Genomic DNA, 27085 nt, shown 5'->3' on the forward strand with positions numbered 1-27085 from the left:
TCTGTGCTGGGCAGCTGTGGACAGCTGGCGGCAAGCCATGACAATGGCAAGTGTGGAAATGAGGACTTTCCCCCACGCCACCCACCAGGGACCCGTGAGGGATGCTGGGAGAGCACTTAGCCAGGAGCGGAGTGTCCTTGGCCGTGAAGGATCAGTGTCACATTAACGGGGTCTGCATGCAGGGAGGGTCTTCACTGTGGCTGCCCCTAGAGCGTCCATACAGAGAACAAAAAGATACATATTGTGCACTGAAAAAAATAGGTCCTGTGACCACAGGCTCCAAGTAGAAAAATGATTTTGGTTTGAGTTAATACAGGTTAACTATCCCTTAGCTGAAAGGGACCCGAAGTGTTTCAGATTTCAGAATATTTTAACTTACATAATAAGATATCTTGGGGATGGGACCCAGGTCTGAACACTGAATTCATTTTTTTTTATACACATCCCCTGGAGGTGATTCTGTACAATATTTTACATAATTTTGTGCATCAGTACCTTGACAGTGTGGAGTTTCCACTGGTGGCATGAAGTCAGTTCTCAAACAGTTTTGAATGTTAGCACATTTAAATTCTGGATTTTCAGTTTGGAATGCACGACCTGTACAGTGTGAGGGCACAAAGCCAAATAAACACGTTAGACATTTTGATCACTATTAAAAAAAAAAAATAGTGGAACATGGAAAGCCAAGGAGAGTGTGGATGCCCTCAGCATTTCAAATCACCTTCTCGGTCAGCACCTGGGCCAAGACAGGGACAGGAGGAAGGGAAGGACAGACTGAAGGACTCCCGGGACCTGCCAAGGCCAAGTCCATGCCTGAGAGCTGAAGATCTGGAATTGATTTATTTGAAGTGAATCATGCCCAAGAATCCTGGGGAAATCTTCGTGTGCCTGACATTTGCGTCGCTGACAATGTCCACCCGATTTCATTAGGAAATACCCAAATTGCTGGTGATAGGAACAGAGCTCTCCGCTGTGCGGGCGTCTGGCTGGTATATGCCCTTAGTCGTGGGGGATCAGGATAAGGGGGTAGATGAACTGACTTGGTAATGACCTCAACACTTTCTGCTACAACAGGGCTCTTCACGAATAACTGGAATAACGGGAGCCTGGGACCCCACTCTTAGGCATTTGTGTCCGAGGCAAGCACTGGGACACTGGTGGCAAGAACATTAAAAACTGAATGTCTTTGGGCTGGGGATCCGGCTCAGTGGCAGAGCACCTGCCTAACATGTGCCCTGAGGACCTGGATTCAATTCCCAATGCTACCAAAAAAGAAAGAGAGAGAGAGAGAGAGAGAGAGAGAGAGAGAGAGAGAGAGAGAGAGAGAGAGAATCTTTTCCAAAAGGATGTCCCCAGCCCACCCTGGGCTGAACTTCTATATTTATTTGGGGAGTAGCTTTTATTTTGGGGGGATTAACTTCCCTTGTAGAAAGTGCCAGGCTGTGTCCAACTAACTTTCCTGTTTGGCAGACTCAGGAAATCACCAGGATCACATTTTTGTCCACATGGACAGAGAAACGATTCTCTTCTGACCTTGTCATTGACCCCAGCAATACCCAAGTTTTTTTTGGGGAGGGGGGGTGGGTGGGTGGAGGGGAACAGGGCATGTGGTGACAGACTGGGTTGAGCTGAGAGCCTGGAATCTGTCATCATCTTTAGTAAAACTTCCTTCAGCACCTGGACCTGCAAAGCTCTCTTTCGACCTTTTTCTGAACTGAATTCAGAGTGGCCGTGACTGTGGGGAAGTGGCTTGGGTTTTCAGGTGCAGCCCTTGGAGCACAATGGCTCTGTGTTCTTCCCCGAGGACCTGGGGGGCCAGAGCCAGCAGGCTATCTCTGGGTTTTGCTGCAACTGCCTCACCCACACATCAGAGTTTCTGGTTTCCAGATGACAAGTCTGTCTAGGTATGTAAATCGATCCTGACTCTCTTTCATCTCTTTGCAGTGAAATGCACCATGGAGGAGTACCCGGAGCCAGCCCACCGGACTCCAGCACCATGACCATCACCCGGATCTCTTCCCTCCAGCGCAAATTACCCCGGGCAAGGAAAATGTCCAAATTGTGCTTTCTCTCTTGTGATTTCTTTAATGACAAGACTCAGTACATGTGAAAACAGAATCTTTTCTGCACAAAATAGGATCTGTCACAAACATGCTTAGTGCAATACTTTAGAAAAATACCTGTCTTAACTTTCTGCATTATCCCAAAATTCATTCTTTATTCTAGATGTTTCTTCAGTGCTTCAGGAGCATACTATGCCAACTGCTAGCAAAACATATGATGGAAATCTAGTCCCAAGAGAAGTTGAAGTGCTGTTGTTCCACTTTTGCAAAATTCCATATTTAGGTCTCAAATCTCTGAATTTCTTTTGTGGTGGTTGTTGTTTGGTTTTGCAGTTCTGGGGCTCAAAACCAGACTCTTGGACATGCTGGGCAAGTGCTCTGCTACTGGGCTACATCCCCAGGCCCGAGATGAGAGACTGAAACTCAGACAACAATCACAAAGGATTTTTTGTTGTCGAGTTTCCCAAGTATTATAGAAAGTTCCAGCTTCTATGGGTAAATTAATTAACTTATTGCCCTTATTTGTTCTGTGGTTTGCTGCTAACCAGGATTCTCTCATTCAAAATGCCACAGTCTCAGCCGAAAGCCCAGTCGTGGTATTGAGTCGTTTTGATAAGCTCCCACACATCTTAAGTAAATAGTAAAGCCTTTATTTTTGTGTTAAGAACAGCATTTTGAAAATAAAACCTATCTGCCCATGCTTAACAACCTTTTAAATTTATAATATTTATATACAGTCATGTATGGTACACATTGATTGTCTTAAAATTTCTTGAATAATTTTTTTTTATAAGTAAGCAAGTCAGCCAGGGGAAGATAAAGGTCCATTATAAAACACACATTAATACATTTAATAAATATATATTATCTATCAAAAATGAGCCTTAGCTCTTTAATCAATTAATAAAAAGCACCTGCTGAGAACACCCATAAGCTGGTATAATCGTTGCATCCTTGGATTATAAAAGCCACTATGCCCCCTTTTAGCCTGGGGTTCGGCCCGAGGCATTCCACCCAGCCTCGGCCAACCTAGAAAAACATCCAGCGTGCCCGTGATCAGTGTCCTGTCGGCACCTGTGCACTGGTCACCCAACTTCCAACACCCGACCTTAATCCTGGAAACACCGGAACCCACAGGACTTCCCAGTTTGTAACACTCTCGAAGCTCATTCCCTTATACCCACCCTCCATCTCTAACGGGGGGGACATCTAGGGCAGAATGACAATTTTCCGTTCAATGGGAGGACAAGAGTGGATGTTACAGTCCCAAAGCGGTTTCTAACTGGACAGGGGACTTGTGCTTACAATTAGGGATTATTCACAGCTGCTGCCTCGGGGCCTTTCCCCCAAACAAATCCTGGTTGCTTGAATGGATCTTCAACAGAGGTGCCTTCCATCCTGGGTTTAAACCTCGGTGAGCCAAGATGAATTCTGGAGAAGACAGCCAACTCTCCCTCCTGCCCTCACCCCCATCTCTGCCCCATCCTAAGAACATCCAGCCCACCTTGAGCCTTACAGCCAAAATAAAACAAAACCCAAAGCGCAATAACCTATCAGGAATTTTAAAAGGGAGGAAAGTCTCATTAAGTGAGGATTCCTGCAGCCAAAAATGGTTCTGCTTTCATGGTGCAGAAACTCGACTTGGCACCTGCTAGCCATTTCTGCTGTGCTCACCTTTATACGCGTGGACAAGAGGGAACTTAGAAAAGGAGATGGTGTGAACTCCTCCCTTTTGCAAGGAGGGCTCTTGCAGACCGTGTCACTGATGGTATCAGAAAGCTCCAAAGGACTCCAGAGATCGGGGATGAGCCACCATCTCCTGGCACGAGAATGTGTAACGCTGTCGTTTTTCACTGGACTGGACCGAGGCGTTCAGAGGCTGATTTATTTGCAGGATGCTCGGGGTCTGCATGCATCACCGCCTGCCCCACTGAGCCCCTAGCTTCTTTCCCTCCCACCCGTCCCCCAGGCTCCAAGTTTCTCAGCCCACCCAATGGTGGTCCTCGAGCAGAGAGGACTGGAATCTGGTTTCCTAGAAGCAAGCACATGCTTTGGGCAGGGCAGGTGGGTGCTTCTGGGAGGTCCAGGAAGGACTGACGTTGTCTGCCATGCTTTCCCGGCCCCATGCACAGTTAACCCAGGAGAGGTACTAGCTGCAGGTACCACTCGCAGGAGGGCCACCCAGGGATGGCCGGATTGACCTTAGTTTCCCAGTGGTCTGCAGGGATGGGGTAGCGGGGTGAAGAGTGGGGAGGGGAAACATCAGAGACTAGGGCCTTGAGAAAAACCAGGTTTATTAAATCATAGTCAGCTCAGGGGTACTGGCTCATGAAGAGGTCAGCCCTACCCCCACCCCCACCCACTAACCTTTTCCGTTTTCTTAAAAGGTTAAAGGCTTAAGGGTAATTTTATAGAAAAAGCGACGTAGAGATTACAGTATATGCAGAAGGCCCATCCTCATTGATACATTCCATGCCGTCAGGTTAAAACTCTTGGCTTTGAACCGTTGCCGGCCAAACAGTGCAGAGAACATGGGCTTTTTAAAGGCCCGGATGTTTGCCATGCAAAATAACAAAGGAGTGACTCGCTCAGGACAGATGGAAACCATGACAGAAACAAGGCGCTGTGAAGAGAGCCATTTTCATGGAGCCTGCAGAAAACCAAGGTGGGAATGTCCCCCACATCCTCCCAAAGCAGCAAGAATCCCTCCCGTGATTCACTCTGCCCTGGAACCTTCTCCAAATCCACAGGAAAGACCCAACAAGTCACTGCTTGCCAGGCAGCCAGACCCGCTCTCTCTCCATCGAGTGGGCAGCCCTGGGGAGCCCTGCCAGGCGAAAACCTGTTGGGGGCAAACCTGCTGGGCCTGGCCTTCCAACCTGCCTCCTGCGTTAAGCTGTTTGCCCCATTGAAGTTTTGGAAAACGAATGTGGGAATAAAACTGGGAAAGGGCTTGGCGGGGCACCCATAAGTGCAGGAAGACGGAGATGACGGAGGCTGGGAGGGAGGGGTGGCTGTCCCTAGCCAGAGTATTTCTACGACTCTCCAAGGAGGGCCTGGGGCTTGTTCTCTTGCCCTTGGCTCTAGGGCAAGAGGCCCATAGAAGGAACTAAATGTGGCGGTTCCTTCAAAGCCTGGAGAGTCTCCTTTTCTTTGGCACATGCCAGGGCCCCTCCACCACTAGTGGCCATAAAGCTCCCGGCCACAGTTGGTTTGGGCCTTGCCTTGGAATCAACCCTCAGCCTCCTAAATTCCCCTGATATGTGCAAACCACCAGGCCAGCCAGGGATTGGGCTCCATGAGTCATCCTCAAGGTCAAGGTCATCTCCAAGAGGCTACCTGGGGCCCAGAGCTTGCCAGGGAGGGGAATGGGGTAGGGCCCCCTTAAGCAACCCACATCAGCCTGGCCCCCAGGGTGGAGCGGGCCCCCCCAGCCACATTGGATGAGCCTAGTACTATTTGCAATTAGCTTGGCTTTAGTGTGCGGGGACTGAGGCTGCTCAGCATGACCAGGGCGTCTGTGTGTGTGGCAGGGGCGGGGCGGGCAGTCAGTGTTAGCTTTTCAGGTCATCAGTGTTCACAGGTACATGAGACCCCCTCGCCCAGGACTCCAGCGCTCCTGGCTGAGAGGCGGCCTTGTTCGGCTACTGTTACTGATTTCTCCCTCAAGAAAGACACGGCCAGGGAATGAAATTGGTAAGAGAGATTCTTATTCTCGGGAACTTAAAAGTCGTTCACCAGAGGTGTCTTCCAGTGTGAGATGGCGGAGCAGTTGGGATCTGTAATAACATAAGGATAACACACTGAGAACTCCGTGCTTTGCAAAGTCAACGTCAGACACCGATTTGCTCACAACGTGCCAAAGGTGAGTGACCTGGCTTTTCCCCAGATGGGCCCAGCGTGGGCTGTGACCCTCTAGCCCTAAGGCATTTGTTTCTTTAATCCTTGAAGGATCCAGGAGGGCTTATGAGTAACCAATGGGACCTTTTCTAACCAAATGATAACACACAGGCCATTTTTTGAGTCGGGCTTATCTCGTCCTGAGACAGTAAAACAGCCCAGGAGATGGTGGGGGGTGTTAGAATGTCAATCTGTGATTCTGTCTTGAGCATGTTCCAAACCAACACAGACCGAAGCCTAGCACATCACTCAAGGTCAGGAAAACCCAAGTCCCCTCAAGAGGTCAAGACCATCCCTGACTCCCATTAAAAAAAAAAAAAAAGGTTATGGAATCAGCGCGTGAAATAAAGGATGGAAATCCAATTTACACAAGTAAACTGGCTCAGCGGCATTTCTGAGAAGCATGTAGCTATGTCTGGAAATTAAACATGGGGATGAGAGCAGGTCTTTGGATTGTGGAGAAACAGCGATGTCATTCCACGAGGCGAATGGAAAGGTGGCGATTCTGCTGCGGGTCTGTTTGGCATCAGAGAGCGGACCTGCTTCTTTCGGAGGGACACACGGCCATCAACTCCGTTCCTTAAGATGTCCCTTAGGGAGCTGGGGTGGGGAAACTGGTACACAGCTGGGGCGCGAGGGCAGAGGTGCGACCAGGGGGACTTAGGCTAGCAAAACCTGAGGGGGCTTTGTCTTGGTGGGCTTGTCCTTCAAGTCAACCTCCCAGGGAGAAGGCTGGGGGCGGTGTTAGTGGAAACCAAAGAATCCACTGGATACTAGGGCCCCAAGAACAGGTCCTCTTCGAGATGAATCTAGAGGTGGTTAACTAGGTACAGGTGGATTCCCGGTGTGTGCAGAAAGGTGGGGAGAGGGAGAGGAGAACGGCGGCACTACATGCGCTTAGCTACGGGGGTGGGGGGCATCCAGAGAAGGGTGCCCCGTGGAAGCTGCTCCCACACCCCAAGCTCTCGGGCTTCCTGCCCAAACATCACATCTTGATACTTACGGTGCCACCATTGAGCACGACGGCCATCTCGGTTGGCTGGTACACATTGCTTCTGAAGGGTGCGCTGGGTCTCTTCCCCAGGCTGCCGGTGGGTCTCTTCCCCAGGCTGCCGGGGGATCTCTTCCCTAGGCTGCCATTGGAAAAGCCCGCTGTCCGGAGAGCTGAGGGGGGAGGGGAGGGAGCCATTGGCAGTCCGACAACACCAAAAAAAGAAAAGAGACACAATTTTGTTTTTTTACTCCTGCATCAACAACAGCGCTCTGGGCACCCCCCGCCCAGCCACCGCATAGCCCCGCCCCTCTGTCACAAGCTGATTCAAAACAAGTCACAAAGGGGCTTTGTTCTCAGGAGCCTGACCCCTCTCAGTGGGTTGGGAAGTTTGTAGAGTCCAGGGTTCAGGCTATGGGGGGAAGGGGGCTCCAGGGTTGACCCTTGACCCATCCCTCACACAGGGCCCCTGCAGGCCTTGGGTGACAAGCCCCTCTGCAGCCCTCAGGTCTCCTTTGACAAAAGAGCTCCTCTCCTCACTGCAGAATGCCACCCACTCATGACAGGGGCAATGTCACACCATTCAGAAATGGTCACTGCTTCTGGATCCACACAGAGGTAGGAACCGCCAAGAACACGGCCATATTGTCACCATTGGCAAGCGGCTGTCCCCAGAGATCTGAAGCAATGATGACAATATAAGGTAGCACTTTTTACCTCTGAAAGGTGGTTAAGTGGTGCTCTTTGCTGTACTTGTAAGGGAGTCAAATTTCCTTGTTGGGAAAGAAATATCAAATTAATGGAGGGATCCCAGATGCCTATTGCTAAGTGAAAGAGGCCAGTCTGTCAGAGCTCACACTGGGGAACTCCATCTGCATCATGTTCTGCAAAAGGCAAAACTATGGACAGTAAAAGATTACTGGTTGTCAGGGGTTGGTGTGGGGTGAGGGATGAAGAGGAGGTGCGCGGGCATTTCAGTGCCGTGACACTGTTCTGTATGATACCACTGGGTGGACACATGTCATGATGTGCTTTGTCAAAACCCATAGATCTGTATAATACAAAGAGTGAGGTCTAATTAAAATTTGGACTGAATGGCTGGGATGCACGCGGCTCAGTGGTAGAGCACTTGCCTAGCATGTGCCAGGCCTGGGCTGCCCCCCAGCACCACACACAGCTAATAATCATGTACTCATGTCGCCTTATCAACTGCAGTAAATATGTGACTCAAGCAGGTTGAGAGGATTTTTTTCCCATAAACTTAAAACGAGGCTGGGTGTAGCTCAGTGATACAGCACTCGCCTCCTATGTATGAGGTCCCAGGTTTGATCACTAGCACTTGCAGGAAAAAAAGGAGAAGAAAAAAAAAAGGAAAAACTCTATAAAATAATCAAATTGTCAGATGGGTCTTCTCAATTGTCAGATGGTTCTTCATCTTCATTGAAAGTACTAAACTGACTTTGCTAAAAAGAGACTCAGGGCACAGGGTGTGGCTCGGTGGTAGAGCATTTGCCTAGCATGTTCCTGGGCTCCATCCCATAGGCCCCCTGGATTGAACTCAGGGGCACTTAACCACTGAGCCACATCCCCAGCCCTGTGTGTGTGTGTGTGTGTGTGTGTATTTTAGACAGACAGGGTCTTGCTAAATTGTTTAAGGCCTTGATGAACTGCTGAAGCTGGCTTTGAGCTCTCAATCCTCCTGCCTCAGCCTCCCAAGACCTGCTGGGATTACAGGTGTGCATCACTGTGCCCAGCCTGAGTTTTTTTTTTTTTTTTTTTTTTTTAATTATTTGGGGGCAGGTACTAGAATCACCTTAGTTATCCTTCATAGATTACTAACCAGGAGCCAGGTACTGTCATATATACATGACGAAATTTACATATTATATATATATTCATTTCATTTTCTTAGCATTAAATCTTCATAGCATGATAGGTACTTATACTCTTACTTAGGGCACAGAGGGGTTAAGTAACTTGCTCAAGGTTAAATAGCAAGTAAGGGGCAGATCAGCATTCAAACTCTACAAAGAGTCTGAGTTCATAACTATCACACCACACTGGCTCCAGATACTGTGTGTTTCATCACACTTTATTACTTAGAAATAACTTGAATTAAGTGATGTTAGGGACAACTCAGCCCAGACTGGGCAAAAAAAAAAAAAAAAAAAAAAATGGAAGCAGGGTGGGCAACACATGTTCCAATACACACTTAGGAAAAGGTCTTGCTTTGGCATCTCCAGGCCTTGGAGCAACTCATTACACATGGTGCTGGGCAAGAAGCTGCCCTTCCTAGGAGGTGTCCATGGAGTGGCAGGGAGCAGCACCCAAGTGGGAGATAGTCTATGCTGATCCCAGCTCCTGGCCTAGGCCTGCCTGGGGAGAGGGAAGGCCAACACAGCTTTCCTTGTAATGCAGAGACCCAGCTGCTGTGGCTGGGGACTTGGCCTCCAAACACATTCTCTTCACAGAAACAAAGGCTTGACTCTGCTGTCATCTGTGGGGTGCCTTGGCCAGAGGGGCCCTCTCTGTAGTGGCTACTTGTGTTTCCTCCGCTGATGAACAGCCCTCCTAACATTCTAGCCCCCTCAGTGCTGGCTACAACAGCCTTCTCCCAGGCCTCAGTGTGGCCACATGACTTGGGCTTGGCCAATCAGGACTTCCCATCTCCCTGAACACGCTGATTGGTTCAAGGGAAAGGCATTCGTGTCCAATCAAAATTAACTCTGGGATTTTGCTCTAGTCTCCTGGGAAAAGTCCCCCTTTTCCACCCCTTTGGAGTTGTGGGCGACCATGGACCCAAATACAGATGGAGACTGACCAAATCTTGTCATAACTTGAGTCTCCAGAACCTAACCATTCCCAGAGCCTGTTGCCCAGTACATTTGGGTTGTTTAATGCTTTAGCCTATTCAAATTGGATTTCTTTTAATTACTTGCAACTAATTTCAAAAGGCCTGACTAATGCACAGTCGATTCATTCAACCCAGGCCAGATCTGAAAAGGAAGCAGTGCTCACCCATAAAGGGGTGCATGCAGGAATCAGAGCTCATAATTCAAATGCCAGCCTTTTCTCCTGTAGACTCTGCAAGTGAGGCCCTGCCACCAAAGTCAACTCAGGATCTTCCAACAGGAAGCAAAGGGTTAGTTTGTTTATGTATTTTTGTGGTTCTGGGGATCAAACCAAGGGTTTTGCAGCGTTAGGCAAGTGCTCTATCACTGAGCTGCATCCCAGCCAAAGAGTCAGTTTAAATAGCCCTTGGTCCTAATGAGACTCTAGAGCCCAAAGTCCTAACAGAAGAAAATACTTTTCTTTTTAGCTCCTTTGAAAGGTGAACATTTAATATGCCTTGTTAAAGCTTTCTAAGATGTGATCCAAGATGATGCTACACCCCCCATTTTTACCTTTGATTGCGTATCTTGTGCCTTGTTGATACTTATTAATAAATCCCAGGCTGGTGAAGTTGTATATACATCTGGGGTCTCTCTTGGGAGGGAAGGAGATATGTGATGAGGCCGCTGGGGCTTGGCCAAGCCACGGTACAGCCCGATGAATTCCCTCCCATCTCCTGGCACTTCAGGGAAGGACTGAGTCTCAAGGGAGCCTGAAAAGCTGCAGGCTTTCAGGTGCTAAGAGAAAAAGGGTCAACTGCAGCTCCTGGGGACTGGCTAGTCTCTGAGACCCAAGGGCTCAAGGGTAAGGGGCCCTCATGGGGCCAGGTTCCTAAAATACAAACTGGCTGAAGTCAGCACCGGAACAGCTGCTCCTACTGTGGCAAGGGAGCGTGCCCAGATGGTCCCTAGCCAAGCAAGAGTTTCTAGAATAAAGGCCTTCCCAGCCAGGATTCCAGCTCAGCCTCTAGGGGAGAGCTTTCTGAGGGAGCTGGCTTTGCCTGAGGCCTGTCATGCCTGGTCTCCGTGAATTTTGGTGGAAGACACATTTGGGATGATCCAAAAGAGGGCCACTAAAAAACAAATTCTGACTACACCCAGAAGGGTGCTACAGGCGCGCGTGTGTGTGTGTGTGTGTGTGTGTGTGTGTGTGTGTGTGTGTGCGGGCGCGGGGGTGCGGATGGGGGTGGCTGTCATGCAGTTATCAAGCGGGGGACAGTAAACCAGTCTGCTTTTCCGGGGTGCCATCCGATTTGAAGTGCCTTGTGCACGCACGCGTGGCGCATGCGTATAATCCCAGCCCTTGGAGAGGGACTATTTTGCCAGGAGTTAATTGACCCAAAGCAGAAAGATGAAGGGTAAGGACGTCTACCGCAGCACCGCGGAGAGCTGTAGGCGAGCAGGACCCGTCGAAGACCAGAAGAGTAAATCGGGGCGCCTGATGGGAACTGCGGCAGCTGACCTTCGGAAAGGCCCTCCCAACACTGACGCACCACCGCTTGGCCCAGTGGTTTCAACCCGGTTCCGTCTTAGCCTCACCAGGCGAGCTTGAAATATATCCAATTCCAAACTCAGACTTAATCGGATGGAGGCTGCAGGCGTTGGTCACTTCCTTGGGCAGTCCAGGTGGTGGCAAGGCGCAGCCTGGCTAAGAGCCGCTCTGTCCTAACGTGGTGCGCGGGCGGGGGGACGGGGTGGGGGGGGATGTGCGGCGCATGCGCCCTGAGAGATGTCTGGCAAGGCGGGAGCCAACCTTCGGGAGTAGCTCTTTTTGGGAAGTGGGGATTTTAGCAACTTCTCTTATTTTTACCTCCATGAATCTTTTCTGATTCTACACAATTCTTGCTGCTCCTCTACCATCAGAAAGAAAAAAAAAGCATTTTTGTTTTGGAAAAGAGATATACGGGCCCTGGGGATGTAGCTCAGTTGGCAGAGTGCTTGCCTGGCATGCACAAGGCCCTGGGTTCAATCCCCAGCATCACACACGCAAGCACGCACGCACGCGAATGGAAGGACAACCTGTTTTCGGCTTTGGACCACCTCCAAAAAGATGGGGCTGGAGGTGTGGTACCTCCCAGACCCTCCATCACCCCTGTGTTAGCCCTGACACTACCGGCCTGGGCCCCAGGTCCCTTGAATCTCTGGATCTTCTGTGGATATGAATTATTGGCTACATTTTTACAAGAAATGGTACCGTGGGATTCCAAAAATTAGTTTTTTTCCCCTCCCTGTTCTGCTATGTTGAACTTACACAAGTTGCCTGATGTCCCCAGGGCCTCGGTTTCCACTCTGCAAAATGGGTCTGACAATCCTCCTATTTCCAAAAATACAGAGGCGCCCTGACGTGTCATTGAGATGAGACAGTAACGTGCTTTAAGAGGCAGGTACTTCTGTGGCGGAGTAGGCAAGCGTGTGGGCTCTGTCAGGAGGCCTGGGCTCAAGCCCTGGTTCTGCCTCTTGCACAAGTCACTTAGCCTGTCTGTGCCTCAGTCTCCTGCCTGCAAAACAGACCTCATGGTGTTACTGTAGAGATGAAAGGAGATGGACCACCGAAATGCTCAGAGTGGTGCCTGGCACACAGTGAAGTGGGCTGTCCTGGCTTTTTTATTTATTTTTGGGTACCAGGATTAAACCCAGGTGCGCCTAACCACTGAGCCACATCCCCAGGCCTTTTTTATATTTTAATTAGGGACAGGGTCTCTAAGTTGCTGAGGCTGACCTTGAACTCATGATCCTCCTGCCTCAGCCTCCCAAGCCCCTGGATTACAGGTGTGCGCCACCGCCACCATGCCCGGCTGTCCTTGCTTTTAAGGGCCCAGAAATTTGGGTAGTGCTGGCTTTACTGCAAGAAGGTCAAACCAACACATTCAACAACCCTGGGTCCTGACCTTCTGGGGAGTCACAGACGCCTCTGAGAATCTAACAAGGCGACAGACCAGTTCTCCGGGAAAACTTGACTGCATGAGTTTTCACCCATTTCAGTCCTTGCTACCTTGGAGTCCAGGGGTCTCAGACAAAGAGGATCCTCTCTCCCAGAGGAGCCAGCAAAGTGGTGGCTCTACAGGACCCCAGGAACTGGTTAGCCTCCTGGCCTCTGCCCACCACTTTCCCTGAAGGGGGTCAGCTGCATCCTGACCCCATCTTCTCCAGCATCCCAGGGAGCGGTCCCCAACCTGGGCCGACACTGCCCTCCCTGCTGCATCTTTCCACGACACGGCTTCCTTCAGGACAAGAAGAAAGGAGCTTGGATCAGGGTCACCTAGCAACCCACAGCCCTATCCAGAGGTGGCCACAGGTGTTCCCTCTTGTGGGTTCAGCCAGGGGACAGAGTCAGGTGGGACAGAGGAAGGTGGGTGGCCTTGAAGGAACTGCTGGCTCAGTGTGCTTCCTCCTGCCTGCAGGGGACAGACAGGTGGGCATGGGGCTGGACGCAGGGAGGTTGACCCAGCGGCACGACTGCGCCCCAGTCAGCAGGGTGAACACCAAGAGGGATCCCTGACAATCCGGAATGGGCCAGTGCCTGGCTGTGTGTCCATGGCACAGGTTCCTAGCACCTCCCTCTGTTCGTTCCTCTCTAGAGTGGAGACGCTGACAGGGCCAACCTCCTCCCCACTGAAGGGTAGGACAGGCTCAAGTTAGGGCGGTGCCTGGCAGGTCTGTGCCCGCCGCACTAGGCAAAGGCACTAGGCAAAGGCACCGTGGTTGCTGTTCTTATCTGTTGTTATTAATGTTGTAGCCCCGAGGCATCTACAGGTACCGAAGGAAAGGTCATTTTATTTCATCTCAAGTGCTGGGGACCTCGCCAACCCCCTTCAAGTAATGGTTCTAAGGGACACCTCTCAAGCATTGATGGCAGGACCCTGGGGTACCTGTATGGCATCCCCAGGACTCCTATGACCTCACCTTTGAACTCAGCTGAAGGAGAGAGTTTGAGGTTCCCAAATGAGTTCACCCCAGGTCCCACCAAATCTGTTTTTCTGCCTTGGCATCTGGTGGAATTTGTTCAGCCCATTCCCCAGGAGTTATGGCGGACGGTAAGGACCCTGGGAAATGGGAGGTGGTGGTGGTGGGTGCCCCGGCCTCCTGTCCTTCCAGGGCTGATTCAGGGGCTCCTTTTACACTCAGAGGCCCAGTTCTCCACCGCGGCCATCGGATCATCAATGCCCTTGGTGTGGGTGACCGACTCTCCCTGCCCACCCCCCCTTGCACGGTCCCCACCCAAGTAAACCACCCACATCCAAGCCCTTCTCTCAGATTCCACTCTCAGGGGAACTCAGCTGAGAAGCACATACAACCTGCCAGGTACCAGGGGAGCCTGGTGCTCAGTGGTGGTACTTCCCATGGTGGCTGCACGAGGTACATTTTCTTATTGTTTCTATTTCACAGAGGAGAAAAACTGAGGCTCAGAGAGGTGATGTAATTTGCTCAAAGCTGCACACTGAGAAGTGGTAAAGCCAGGATTTGAACTTAGATATGGAACTTCAGGGCCCAAACCTGAATACTCCTGGTGACTGAGGTAGGGGAGGGGGCAGGAACATTCCCCCCCCAATGGTGTCCTGCATCCATCAAGAACAGGGCTTGCACCCTCAAACCCCTTTGGGGAGCCGGGGAATTCATGTGAATGTGGTATGGTGGTGGGTCAGGAGCCTGGCAGGGGGCAGAGAGCACTGGGCAGCAGGTAACCCCCATCTTGGTGCAGTCACCCCTCGGGAAGGGTGAGAGGCAGAGCCTTGGGAAGGTCAGTCCCGTGTTGACAGATCCAATTTTTTTCTTTGCAGTGATGGGAAATCAAACCCAGGGCGCCTCCTGCATAGCCCCAGACCCTGACTTTTCAAAAGAAGCCAGAAAGCTGAATTTTTGTAATATCATGAGTAAGAAATTGGGAGGGGAGACAAAACAGCTAAATTAAAAAATCCATCTTTAAGCCAGTGTGGGCCCAGGGGCCAACGTCGGGGATTATTCTGCTCTGCTAGGACGGTGCCCAGGTCTGGGGCTGCCTATCTCCACCGGTAATAATAGTCTTTGTGGTACAAATGACCTGAGGTCCTACCCCACCTAGCTCTGCCCCTTCTACCTGCATTGTGCTCGTCCATGGAGAAGGCCTTGTTCTCCATGTAGGTCCGTGACAGGTGCACGTCCTCCTCGAACGCCGTCTCCCGCATTCTGGGCTGAGACGTGTCAAAGTAGTTGGGTGGGTTTTCCTGCAGGGGTGGGAGAAGGGTGCAGTGGATCTCGGGGATGGCGTGGAAGACGATGAAGACCCAGCCGTTGGCCGCCAGCGCGATGGCCAGGGTGGGGTCACTCCAGCTGTCCGCGTGCTCTATCATGGCGTTGCCGAAGAGGTACATGGTTATCCAGGTCACCCAGATGAGCACCGACAGGAAGGATGTGATGAGGACGAAGACCCCGTTCAGCTTCCACCTGAGGAACTTGCCACACAGCGTGAAGAAGGCCTGGGCCAGGGTGACCACGAGCAGGACCATGTCGTAGATGAGGGCCATCACGAAGTCCATGGGCTCGTAGGCGCAGGCCGGCTTGGAGTCTCGCAGCACCGTCAGGCCCAGCCACTCAGTGGCGATGATGACCTGCACCAGCATCAGGCACAGCGCCAGGCCCACCAGCTGCCAGCCTGGCGGGCTGGTGCCCTGGCGCACCAGCCTCCGGATGCGCCACGTCTGGCACAGCAGGCAGGAGAAGCACAGCGCAAAGAGGACCCCCCAGAGGAAGCGGCGCATCGAGCAGATGGTCTCGTCCATCCGGATGATGAAGGCGAAGGTCAGTCCAAAGAGGCCCAGGGTCCCCAGGAGGAAGAGGAAGTAGAGGCACACGGGCCTCCTTTTCTCCACGTCCTTGATGAAGGGCAGCCTCACCAGGAGGATGAGCATCAGGAGCAGTGTGATCAGGGCGCCCGCCCCGGCCACCGCCTCCACCACGATGCCCCAGATGGCGTCCAGGTCGCACAGGGACACGTACTGAGGGAGGAGGTCCAGCCCACAGCCCCGGGACGTGCTGGAGTTCTCAGAGGCCGCCGAGGGGATCGCCACGAGCAGGAGGAGGGCGAGTACCTGGTGGGTTCTCATCTTTCTCTCTGGCACCAGGAACGTTCTAGAAAAGGCGGGGGGGTTGGGGAGGAAGATGAATTCATCGTGAGGTTCCCGTTCTCCTGACTGCTTGAAGAAGACCCACCGTATCTCCAACCCTGGGCCCACGTGGTGCCCTGGAGACACATGGGTAAAGGCAGGTCTTGGGGCCCCTAGTGGGGGGGGACTCCGCCTGCCACCTGCACCCCCTCGTGTCTCGAACAACCGTGAATCATTGTCACTTGTGGCTGGAGGGCCAGGTGGGAGGGGGACTCACCTTCCCTGGACACTCTTTGTATTCTTTAAATGTGATATTCTGCACCACATCTAACCTCCTCAAAAATAGGGGACCACCACGAAACTTCAAGAGACGGCGGGGGGCCAGGCGCCGTGCTGGGGGGACAAGGACGGCACACATCAGCCCCTTTCCCACTCAGTACCCACAGCCAACAGTCCCCGATCCCACTCCAGCCAAAAACTGGGCCCACCTGAGCCTCACAATGCCTCCTCATGAGGCGGGTCCTATTGTGACCTCCATTTTACAGCTGACCCACAGGGTGCCCAGCAGGTGACACTGGCACCAGGTCTCACAACCCAACTCCTAGAAGCAACCCCTCTCAGAAGTCCCCCAGCATTGGGGACAGTCCAGTCACTCCTCCTGTACCCATGGAGTCGGCCCACCCCGGATGGAGGCTATGGGGAAAGTGCGCAGACGTTTGTTCTGGTTACTGTCCCCTAGGTGACGTGCTAGGACAACTGTTTACATTGTGTAAGGCACTGTGAGTAATTTAGGGAGGACTGAGGGAGCCGGGCAGTGTCCTAGGCCCCAGGTGAGGGATCGGAGGGAGCCCTAGATGTTGGTATTGCAGACACCGGGAACTGTGACACTTCTGTGGGTACCGAGGGGGACTGGCCACCGGGAAGGAGCCGTCGTCCTTGGCTCCCTGCTTCTGGCTCCCTCCAATACCCCATCTTCCTCCTCTAAGGGTTTCTGGAGGATCTGCCCTTCATTCCTCCCTCCCCTCCTTGGGAGGCCTGCAGGATCCTCCTCCACCCTCTCTCACCCCAGGCCAGCTGGACCCCACAGGCCAGCCTCCAGCAGGGCCTTCACTCCAGCCTCCTCTTGCCCTCGGGCCTCCAGGCTCTGCTTTGAAGCCTCCGGCTGAGACCTGGGTCAAGGTCACCTCCCCTCCTCTCTCCAGCAGCTTCTGATCTACTTCCTTCTCCGTTTAATTGTAACTGCCTTTTTGGGTTTTGGTCTGTTTCAAACTTTCCTTCCCCCTCTCCTCTCTCCCTCTGCTGAAAGACGTGGCAGGGCTGGGACATTCTCTCCTGCTCATCAGTTGACCGGGCTTTCTCAACTTTGGCATGATTGGCACTTGGGATGGTCATCCTTGGTTGTGGGGGCCTGTCCTGTGCGGTGTAGGATGTCCAGTAGCAGCCCCACCTCTGCACACTAGATGCCAGTAGCATGTCCCCTCTTCCGATTGTGACCGTCAATCCAAGATGTCTCTAGACACCGCTAACTGTCCCCTGGCCAGGGCGGGGGGATTTACAGGATGAGGACCACTGTCCAAAACTACCTGGCAAGAAGGAGCGCTCAGCAAACCCTGAGGGAACGTGACTTAGTCTGTCTCTCTGCCACCAGCTCCCTGCCTTTGAAAGGGGCCTGGGCATGAGACAGCCGGAGCCAACACCTCTGGGCTCGATGCTCATTCCCAGCCAGCTGGACCCCCGTCCTCGACTGAGCCCACGCGTGAGGTTGTAACTGGCCGTGTTCTCCACAGCATCCTCCTGTCCCCAGGGCTTCTTAAGTAAATGCAGTATCGACCCCTCTCTCTCTGCTCCTGGACGGAGATCCCAGGGGCATCTCAGATCCTGCCTTGGCCGTGAGGCCATTGACTGGCATCAATTATTGATGCTGCTCCAGGAGGCAGTGCCTGGGGTGGCGGGATCACCTCCTTTGCCTCCAAAGGAGAGAAGGCAAGCTCGGAGCAGGCGGCAGCAGGCGGCAGCAGGCGGGAGGGGCTCCTTAGAAAAGCATCCAGGCCTCCCGCCCAGGCAAAGGCAGGGGTGAGGACCACCAGCCGGCAGTCCACTCGCTGGAGCCTGGCCACAGCCATTTAGGTTGTGTCCACAGGTACAGCCTGTGCAGGGACTGGCTGGAGTGACTCTCAGTCCTTTACATCGATCCACTTAAAACCCAACACATTAAAATACTTCTCTCCTGACGTTTTAAAACTACGTGATGGCGTGACTCCCTGCACCCTCGCTGGGCATGTTCCAATGTCCCTCGGCAGAAACATCATCCGAGACAGAAATGCAGATCACAGGTCTGGGAATCATGCTTGGGAATTAGAATCTAAGAACTGGATCTGTCAGAACCAAATGCCACCAGTCCCTGACAGGGTAAAGGGGCCCGGGGGTGGATCTCATCAATGACAGCTCATCACGGCAAACTTGACTAGGAGAGGCCCAACCCCTCAATGCTCCTACCCATGTACCCCTAGGCCAGGGGGTCTCAACCAGGGACAATTTGCCATGGGGACAGTTGCCAACATTCTGGGACATTTTCACTTGTCACAATTGGGGACAGGAGCCCAACTGGATACAGGGACAGAGACTATGGATGCTGCTGATCACACACAAGGCAAAGAGCAAACCCGCCATATAGAATTATCCAGGCCACAAAGCCAGCAGTGCCCAGGCTGGGAAAACTGGTCTAGACAGGAGCAGAGCAGGAGGGGAAGACGGCAGCCCGCCTGCCAGGCCCCAGCCTCAGGCCTGCACCCCAAGGCCCTTCCTTGCAAGAAGAACATGGCCGTCTCTAACTGTGTCTGCTTACGGTCTCAGGAGAGGTCCTCCTCTTTCCAGGTCTGGCTGCGGATGGGACTTGGTTTCCCCAGCTCCTCCCTCCTCCTCCTGCTCCCCGCTGGGCCTTGAAGCCCCAACAGGAAACCTGCAGAGATGATGGGCGCACCATCACGGCGCCTGCGCTACCGAAACCGTGCAGAGTGTTCATGGCTGTGACCCCGGACACCAGTTCCTGCCTCCTGGCTGACACAGGAAATGGATACACTCTTGCTTTCTGCTTCCATTCCTGCAGGTGGAACCCACTCCTCTTTCCGGGACAGCTGGTGTTTATGTTGCCCGGCGTCCATTCTCCCATTTCTGGGAAGAGCTCCTGGTTTTCTTTGGAGAAGCTGCCTTGAGCCTCAGCACCCGGCCTGGACGTCTGGCCCAGGCCTGGTCAATCAGCCCCTCGGTCCTCCCCGTTGGCCACACTGACTGGTCCACAGGAAGGCAGATGGCCTGGACCAGACCTGTGGGAATCGACCCTGGGATTCTGGTTGGCGTTAACTGGAGAGAGAGCGTCTCTTTGTGCTGGCTGATAAGATGGAGGGACAGAGATCCAACGCTGGAGAGGGATACATTTCCCATCACAGGGAGAGAGCCGGTATGAGCTCACCCAGAGGAAATCGCTAAGTAAAGCACCCGAGTCCTGCCGCCTTCTCCCACGGCTGGAGCCATATGGGACAGGTGAAGCCGTAGCTGCTTCCCCAGGGCAAACTAAGCCAACTGGAGCTGGGATTCTGTCACTGTCAAGTCCTCAAATTCCCCCCCTTCAATCAGCCCCCCTTCCCCAGGAAGGCCTCCCTGGTCAAAATCTAAGTGCGTAGATGAAACTGAAGGCAACTGGGAGCGAGGAGGATGTCCATGAGGCGACAGCCACCCCACGCCACGGAACAAGGTGTTCCCCCGGAAGCTAAGGCCACTGGCTCATCTAGGATTTCCAGGGGTTTCTGCGTCATGGACAACTATGGTCCCTGTGACGGTTCGGGCACCCTCCTGTGCACACTACCCTTGCTCCTTAACTCCCGGGGATCTAGGGAACATCCCTTCAGGGTGAGTACTTGACTGCCTCCATTCGACAGGAGATAACGCTGTGGTTCAGGGAGGTCAGAGGCTTGTCCAAGGTCATCCTTGGACAAAGGTGGAGCCCATTGGTGAACAATGGTACTACTGTTCCTGGGCTCTTTCTGCAGACCAGGGCTTTAGAGAGTGTCCCTTGGGGGAAACTTTTACTGGCCAGTGAATCTAAGTGAGTTTCTCCTGGCCCCCACCACAGTGGGCCAGCTCCATGGACCACTGTCTTTGTAGCCTGCATCACGATTTTCCATTATTTTATTTTTTTGCTCTTTTGATCTCTTCCTCCCCGCTGCAGCCCAGGCTCTGGGCTGTTTTGTTCTGGTACTTAGTCGCTGAGTGAGTGGATTCATAAAAGCCATCTCTAACCCTACCGTCACCTTGCAAGGGTGGGTGTTCATGCCCAGTTATTTGATCACAGGATGCCCACAGCAGCAGCGCCCGGGAGCTCATTAGGAAAATAGATTCTCAGGGGTGGGTACGCTTCCACAGCCCTGCAGGCCACGCTTGGGCACACTGAGGCAGGGTGCACAGGGACACGACAGCAGGGGGCCATCTCCTTTCTTCCGCTTCACCAGCCCTGCCCTGAGCCAGACCAAGCAGTCAGTGCCCTCTCCCGGGTGCACGTGACCACCACCAGGTGAGCCCCCATCCTGGTAAATCAGCCACCTGGTGTCTCTCACCTGCAATAATCGGGCAGCTCTGCAGAAAGCCCCCAACCGAACAAAACCAGATTAGAGGTTTCAAGGCAGCTCCAGGCTGGCTGGCTGGGAGGCCAGGGATACTAGGCAACAAATCCGTGGGATGAGGGCGGGCGGCTCCTCCAAAGGAGTAATGAATAAATGTGAACGAGGCAAGACTCGGCGCACATACTAATTACTTTTGCTGCCAGCCAGGCTCCCAGAAATGTGACTCATTCAGATGTTCTTAAATATACTGCACAATACACACACACACACACACACACACACACACACACACACAGGCGGCAGGCAGAGGCTGGAAAGAATGCAGGCAGGATCCCTCATGTGAGGACAGCAAGGTCTGCCCGGGTTCTCCAGCCCTGCTCCTTCCAGCGTGCTGTGAACCTCACAGCCAGACCTCCCAGTTTCAAATCCTGCCCCTGGGCTGCGGGTGCAGCTCAGTGGGAGAGGCTTGCCTGGCATGTAGGAGGCCCCGGGTTCCATTTCCAGGACCACAAAAACAACCAACCAAGTAAAAACCAAAGCAAGACCCCCAAAACCTAGCACTGTCTTGTGTCGCCTGCTAGCGCCCTGCGACTCTGGGTAGCTGACTTAGTCTTTCTTGCCTCAGTTGCCTCATCTGCAAAGTGGGGGTGACGCTAGTGCCTACCTTGTGCAGTTGTGGTGAGGCTTAAGATAATTAATAATTAGGACTTAGGGTAGCAGTTAACATGGGGCAAGCACTATATAAAAATATGTTAAGTAAATAAAAAAGATGGGCAAATACTGGCTTGTCAAAGCAGCGAATTCTTCCAAAACCCATTTCCTAGGAGGGGCAGTTGCCATGGAGACGGAGATGGAAGAGGCTCCCCAGGAGTTTGTCCAGTGCTGGTGTCCAATCTCCCCAGCACACACTAAGCAAAGAGGTCTCGAGGTGGCATGAAGAGCAGATGCCTCTGGGGGTGGTCTACCCGGAGGAACCCCAAAAGCTCCTGCTCCCCCTCAGCAGCTGCTCTAAGCAGGAGCCTTGCTGGGAGGGTAGGACCCAGGCCCTGGGAGACCTAAGGCCAGCCTGGGGGCCCTGAAACCCGAGGTCCCTCTTGCAGAGGCAAAGCGGGGACTCCAGCAGACCAGACACTAGCCCTTCTCCCAGGACCCAGGATCCCCTTCTTCCCACCCGCCTGTGAGACCTGAGAAACAACAAAACGCACTCTGGAACACCCCGTTCTGACTGGCCTTGCCTGGGCTAGACTGCTCTCTGCAAGGGTTTGCAGGACTTTTGTTCTACACCCAGGGTCCCCTCCCTGTGCCTGGCAGGTTAGAGGCATCCCAACTCTACCCTCTCTAAAGATGGGGGGAGGCACTGGAACTGGGAAGGGAAAGAGAAAATTAGCAGGTGTGTGTGTGTGTGTGTGTGTGTGTGTGTGTGTGTGTGAGAGAGAGAGAGAGAGAGAGAGAGAGAGAGAGAGAGAGAGAGAGAGAGTGTGTGTGTGTTGGGGGGAGCTTTCCTAGCCCTGGGCATATTTAATAGTTCAGTACCCAGATGAATACCTGGCACAGTTTCCAGTCCCTTCAGGCTCCAGGAGAGTGGAAGACCTTGGTAGGAGGGAGGCCAGAAGAGGGGAATCTGACCGAACTCTGTGACATTGGGCATTACTTAACCTCTCTGAGCCTCAGTCTCTTTGTCTATGAAACAGGGTTCACCGAACAACCTTCATTAAGCTGATATGAAAAGTACCGGAAAAGTACTGGACTTAGGGCCTGGCACAGAGGAAGCGAGGGGTATCTGCTTCTTAAAAAGATTCTCGATTTCCAGTTTCTTGTTGGGACAAGGAAGGTAAAGAGGTAATGGGACTTGGTCAGAGGCTTACTGGAATTTACAGGCCAAGGTGGCACTAGAACCCATTTTCCCCCAAGACCTTGACCCCCCAAGGCCTTTCCATTGCACCCCTGTTCTGACCCTCCCCCATGTCTGGCAGATGCCCAGGAAGGGGCTGTGGAGGAACCAGTCTCCCCACCACCCCAGCATCACACGGTGTCCCGGCCCACTCCCACTGGGACCCACGGTGCACTTCCTGCTTGGCTGGATTAAACAGTTACAAGGTTTCCTGACATTAAGCTCTTTCCCAGATCCCACAGTCCCCGCCTCTGATATCTTTTCCAAGTTCCTAATCTTCATTTCCCAACGCCCGGACTAGACACGGGGCTGTTTGGGAGGGCTCTGTGAGGGGGGGCTAGTTGGGCTGGGGGGGGATTTGCAAGAACAAGCTCTATGAATATGCAAAGCAGCTCCCAGCCTCTAAATAAAAGCAATCATTTAAATGCAAATTGCATCCTTGGCTGCGAGTTCCACAGTGGCCCGTTCCTCCAGGGCTGTAATTCTAAGAAGAAAATGTGACTAAGTCCCAACCCCAGAAGAAGCTCTGGGCCGGAAGTGCTATAAGGCCTCGGTTCTGGTGAGGATGGATAAGAACTGCTACAAAGTGAGGAGTGGGTCTCCACAGCTCAGGCACACCTTCAGCTGGCTCAAAGGGCTGGCCAGGGTCAAAGTGGTCCCCAGAGACGGCACAGAGTCCCTGGAGGCGCCCTGTGCCTTGGGAGCTGTCATCTGTGGGTCTCCTTGTCTAGGTCAAGGGAGCTTTGAAAGCTCAGATCCCGAGGCTCTGCGCTCAGAACCCTCGGCTCAGAACCCTCCTCCGAGACTTCACTAGCCCAAACAGAATAAGCCCTAAACTCTTTTCCACCGCTGCAAAGATGGTGATCTGGCTGGTGCCCGCCATTCCCCCACCCCCACCCCAAGTCTGCCTCCTTGCCCCAGCCACCCGGGCCTTTGTTGAGCTACTCCAAGCCTCGCCTGGTTCAGTCTTTCCCCCAGATCTCCTTCCTGATGGTGGGCCCCCATTTTGCTGGGCTCCACTTAAATGTCACTTGCCAGAAGTCTTCTCATGTACACCCTTGTCACTTTCTCTTACATCACTCTGTCTTGTTTTCTGGGCAGCCCGGTGGCGAGACTGTGTGGTATCTATTTGCCATTCCTGTTTTCTTAGTTTTTCTTTACCGACCCCTTCAGTCCCCCCCCCCGCCCCGCCCCCAATAAAAGCAAGAGCCAGTCCCTTTTACACCCTGTTCTGGGACCAGAACATTTGTTGAAATTATATATATATAAAATAACCAATATCGATTTCGAGCTTATGTTTCTAAAAAAAACTGTGCCTCTTGCTGCCTGGGCCCCAAACGGCGAGTCCTTCCTCCTCGCATCTCCTCCCCCTCCAACTCCACTGACCCCTTTTCACTAAGAGCAGAGAACGGTTTGGAAACAATGTTCACTCCACAGTTTGGATAGAAAACTGGGAGGGCTCCCCACCAACAGATGCCGATTTGCATTCTATTTACATGCCATTTGCATGCAGTTTAACTGAAGTCTGGCTACTCCCCCGAAAGCCCCTAGTCCCCACCGAAGAAACTTCTGAAAAACGTTCCTTGGCTGAAGCGCCAGGGATTTTGTGCCAGGCCCCTCCCCCACCTCTCTTGTCGTTGCAGAGACCCCCCCCCCCCCGGTGCTTCCTGGGCTCTGCTCAGGTGCCCCCCATCTTGGCGCAGTCGGACAGCCAATGTGGCGCGTGTGCTGGGGCCCCAGGCGGGGAGGATGCTGCCCGCCACACTCCAGGGGCCTTTGTCCGCGTTCCAAGGAGCCGCCCCCTTAGCGAACCCGGGACGAGGAAGAAGGAATCGGCGAGGCCTGGGTGTGACAGAGCAAGGGCTGGGGAAGGATCCGCTGCACTGAAGCGTCGCTGGGGCAAGGTCGGCGCGCCCCTCCAGGGCTGGTCCATCCGTTCCCCGGGGCGAAGCCTGGTGAGGGCTCCGGCCGTGCTCTGGCCTATCCTCCCAGGCAGCAGGGACACCGGGATGTGTGGGGTCTCCATGGGGCTGGGAGTCCATGTCCCCCCACAAGTGGGGACACAGCACAGGGTTAGTGCTTATCTCTAGCTTGGTCGACCTCTCTCCGAGGCCAAGTGCCCCGTGTCTGAAACGGAAACTACCCCCTCCATTGTATGCAGCCTCCCCCCATTTGTCCCCCAGCCTCAGATCTTGGCTCGGTGGCTTTCCCCTGCCCTCTCCCCGTCCCCGCCCTGGCCCAGCAGTGCGCGGCCACCGCCGGCTACGAGACTGGCCCCCAGGCCCTGCGGCAGGTGCCTCTGGCTGCTCGCCCCCCAAGTCTGGCCCTTGCTCTTTGGGCTCTGTCCTGTCCATAGTCATCCCCGACCCGCCTGCCACGCGACCCCCGGGTCCTCTCCAAGGTTCTGCTCACACGAGTCACTCGGGCACGCCAGGACTGCCTGACGCTCCCGGCTGCCTTTACCTGAGGTCACCCCAGACCCTCCCCAGAGACTTGATCTCCAGTTGGAGTGGGAGCAGGTCCCCCTCCCCGATAAAGGTCCCCAGCCCCTCCTCCCCCGCCCCGCCCTCTGCGGCTCCTCTTCCGCCGCACTGGGGTTCCCCTCACCCGAATCCCTCATCTCCCCCCCGCCCCCGCAGATTAACCCCAGGAGGGGAGTTAGAGAAGCACACGACCAGGACCCCCGCAGTCTTCCCAAGCCTAAGGCGGGAAAAGTTTCTGGGGTCCCCGCAGCGCCCTCCATTGCGTCGGCGCGGCTCGCACTCACCGACCCCCGCGGCCCCGCAGCGCCGACTCTCCAGTTGGCCCTCGGCCGGAGTCACATCTCTGCAGCGCGGTGGCGGCCCCCGCTCCGCGCGCGCACGCCCGCCTGCCGATCCAGCCTCACTGCATTGCCCTAGCGAGCCGCTGCCGCGCGAGGCGCCCCCTGGCCAGGCCCGCGCCGCTGCAGCGACTGCGGCCCCGCCCCCGCCCCGCCGGCTCCGCCCCTGGCCTCCAAGCCCCGCCCCTGGCCCCCGCGGGCTGTTGGGTGCGAGTCCTGGCGCTGTCAGCGAGCACCCAGGCGGGCAAGCTCTCCGTTCCTGGCCCAAAGCGCTGAGATGACCCCCAGCGTCCGGCGTCCCCAAGGCGAAGACATTGCCCCACAGCCACAGTGCACCCATAAACGGTACGGACGCGCCATCCCCAAGTTGATCCATTTGCAGAAACATCCCCCAACCGAGACACACACACACACACTCACACTCACACACTCACACACACACATACACTCACACACTCACACTCTCACACACACACTCACACACACACACACTCACACACACACACTCACACACACACACACACTCACACACACACTCACACACACATACACTCACACACTCACACACACACACACTCACACACACATTCACACACACATTCACACACTCACACACTCACACTCACACACACTCGCACACACATACACTCACACACTCACACTCTCACACACACACACTCACACACACACTCACACTCTCACACTCACACACACACTCTCACACACACACTCACACACACTCACACACACACACTCTCTCTCTCTCTCTCACACACACACACACACCACTCTGGGGCATACTCCCACGGGGGCCCTGGGGCAGGAGCCTTCTCCTGCCCCGTATGCATTTCCATGTGCTTTCGGACTCCTCTAGGGGGGTCCCTACTGAGCACACTGCCTGCCCTCCTCTACCCCGCTCCCACAGGTCCTTGCCCTTTTGCTCAACTAAGCCCAACACGCATAGCCTTGTCCACTCCAAACACCCCACCCCCCACACACACGTCAACATGGTGCACCCCTCACGTGGGTCGTACGCAGGATTCCCACCGCCACCACCGCACACATCACCCACGGACGCACACGTCCACACTCTCCCCAGCGCACATTTTCAGAGGTTCTAGCCTCCAGCTGTGAGATTCGCAGACGGAGGGCACAACCAGGACACGTGTCCACCGGACTGCTGGGACCTGTGTGAAGAAGGGGTCCAGGGCAACCTCCAACCTCGGCACTTAATCCCCTCCTCATTCACCGGGCGGTCTGGGGTTGGCATTGCCCCGACCAGGCTGGCAGAGTGTGTGTGTGTGTGTGTGTGTGTGTGTGTGTGTGTGTGTGTGTGTGTCTGAGCTTCAGTACTCCTTTCGAGCTGGTTCCCTGGGTGACCTTCGGATCTGCAAGCTGGGGCTTGTCTCAGATGGTTCTTTCTGGGGACAAAAACCGGGTCGTTGAGGGTCACTCTTTTCTCCCCATTCTTGATTTCTCAGGATGACACCACCCTTCCTAATCCCAGCCACAAAATATGTGAAGACACAACAGGGAGATGACCGCACCTCCGCGGCAGGCGGGCTGAAGAGTAACACTCCTTCCAGGGATGGTCATAGTCTCTGAGTTTTGGGGACTGCTGACCTTCCCAAATACTCCCAACCCTTCTGGCTGTCAGTTCCATTATCTCCAAGCCAGTTTTCTCCCAATCAGGTCACGTGTCCCTTAGGTAAGCATTTCCACGAATACCTTTAATTTTTAAGGAAAAAATGGAAAGGCAGACCTCTTCCCTCTCCCCCGAATTTGCTGAAATCGCATATTGTGAACGCCTAAAATAGTGTTTGGCATACAGT

The 27085-nt window shown here is 53.8% G+C and overlaps 2 protein-coding genes and 1 non-coding gene across 3 annotated transcripts in view; 2 read left to right on the forward strand and 1 right to left on the reverse strand.

The window, feature by feature from the left end:
- Window positions 1-3658, forward strand: part of Iqck (IQ motif containing K) — a 117477-nt gene extending 113819 nt beyond the window's left edge. The window contains exon 9 of the mRNA XM_026402465.2: window positions 1945-3658. Coding sequence (XP_026258250.2) covers window positions 1945-2000 — 56 coding nt within the window. The 3' untranslated portion in view covers window positions 2001-3658. The remainder of the gene's footprint in view (window positions 1-1944) is intronic.
- A 96-nt stretch (window positions 3659-3754) lies between these two features.
- Window positions 3755-25356, reverse strand: Gprc5b (G protein-coupled receptor class C group 5 member B). Its single transcript, XM_026402464.2, has 4 exons — window positions 25200-25356; window positions 14920-15950; window positions 6967-7127; window positions 3755-5842 (listed from the first exon to the last, which is right to left on the reverse strand). The coding sequence occupies exons 2-4, from the start codon at window positions 15923-15925 to the stop codon at window positions 5798-5800; spliced, it is 1212 nt and encodes a 403-aa protein (XP_026258249.1). The 5' UTR covers window positions 15926-15950; window positions 25200-25356; the 3' UTR covers window positions 3755-5797.
- On the forward strand, window positions 11757-11830 carry Trnaa-ggc (transfer RNA alanine (anticodon GGC)). The gene has a single exon. It is a non-coding gene; the product is annotated as a tRNA-Ala (tRNA).
- Window positions 25357-27085: the final 1729 nt, after the last annotated feature.

This window comes from Urocitellus parryii, chromosome 9 (genome assembly GCF_045843805.1).
Source record: "Urocitellus parryii isolate mUroPar1 chromosome 9, mUroPar1.hap1, whole genome shotgun sequence".
NCBI lineage: Eukaryota > Metazoa > Chordata > Mammalia > Rodentia > Sciuridae > Urocitellus > Urocitellus parryii.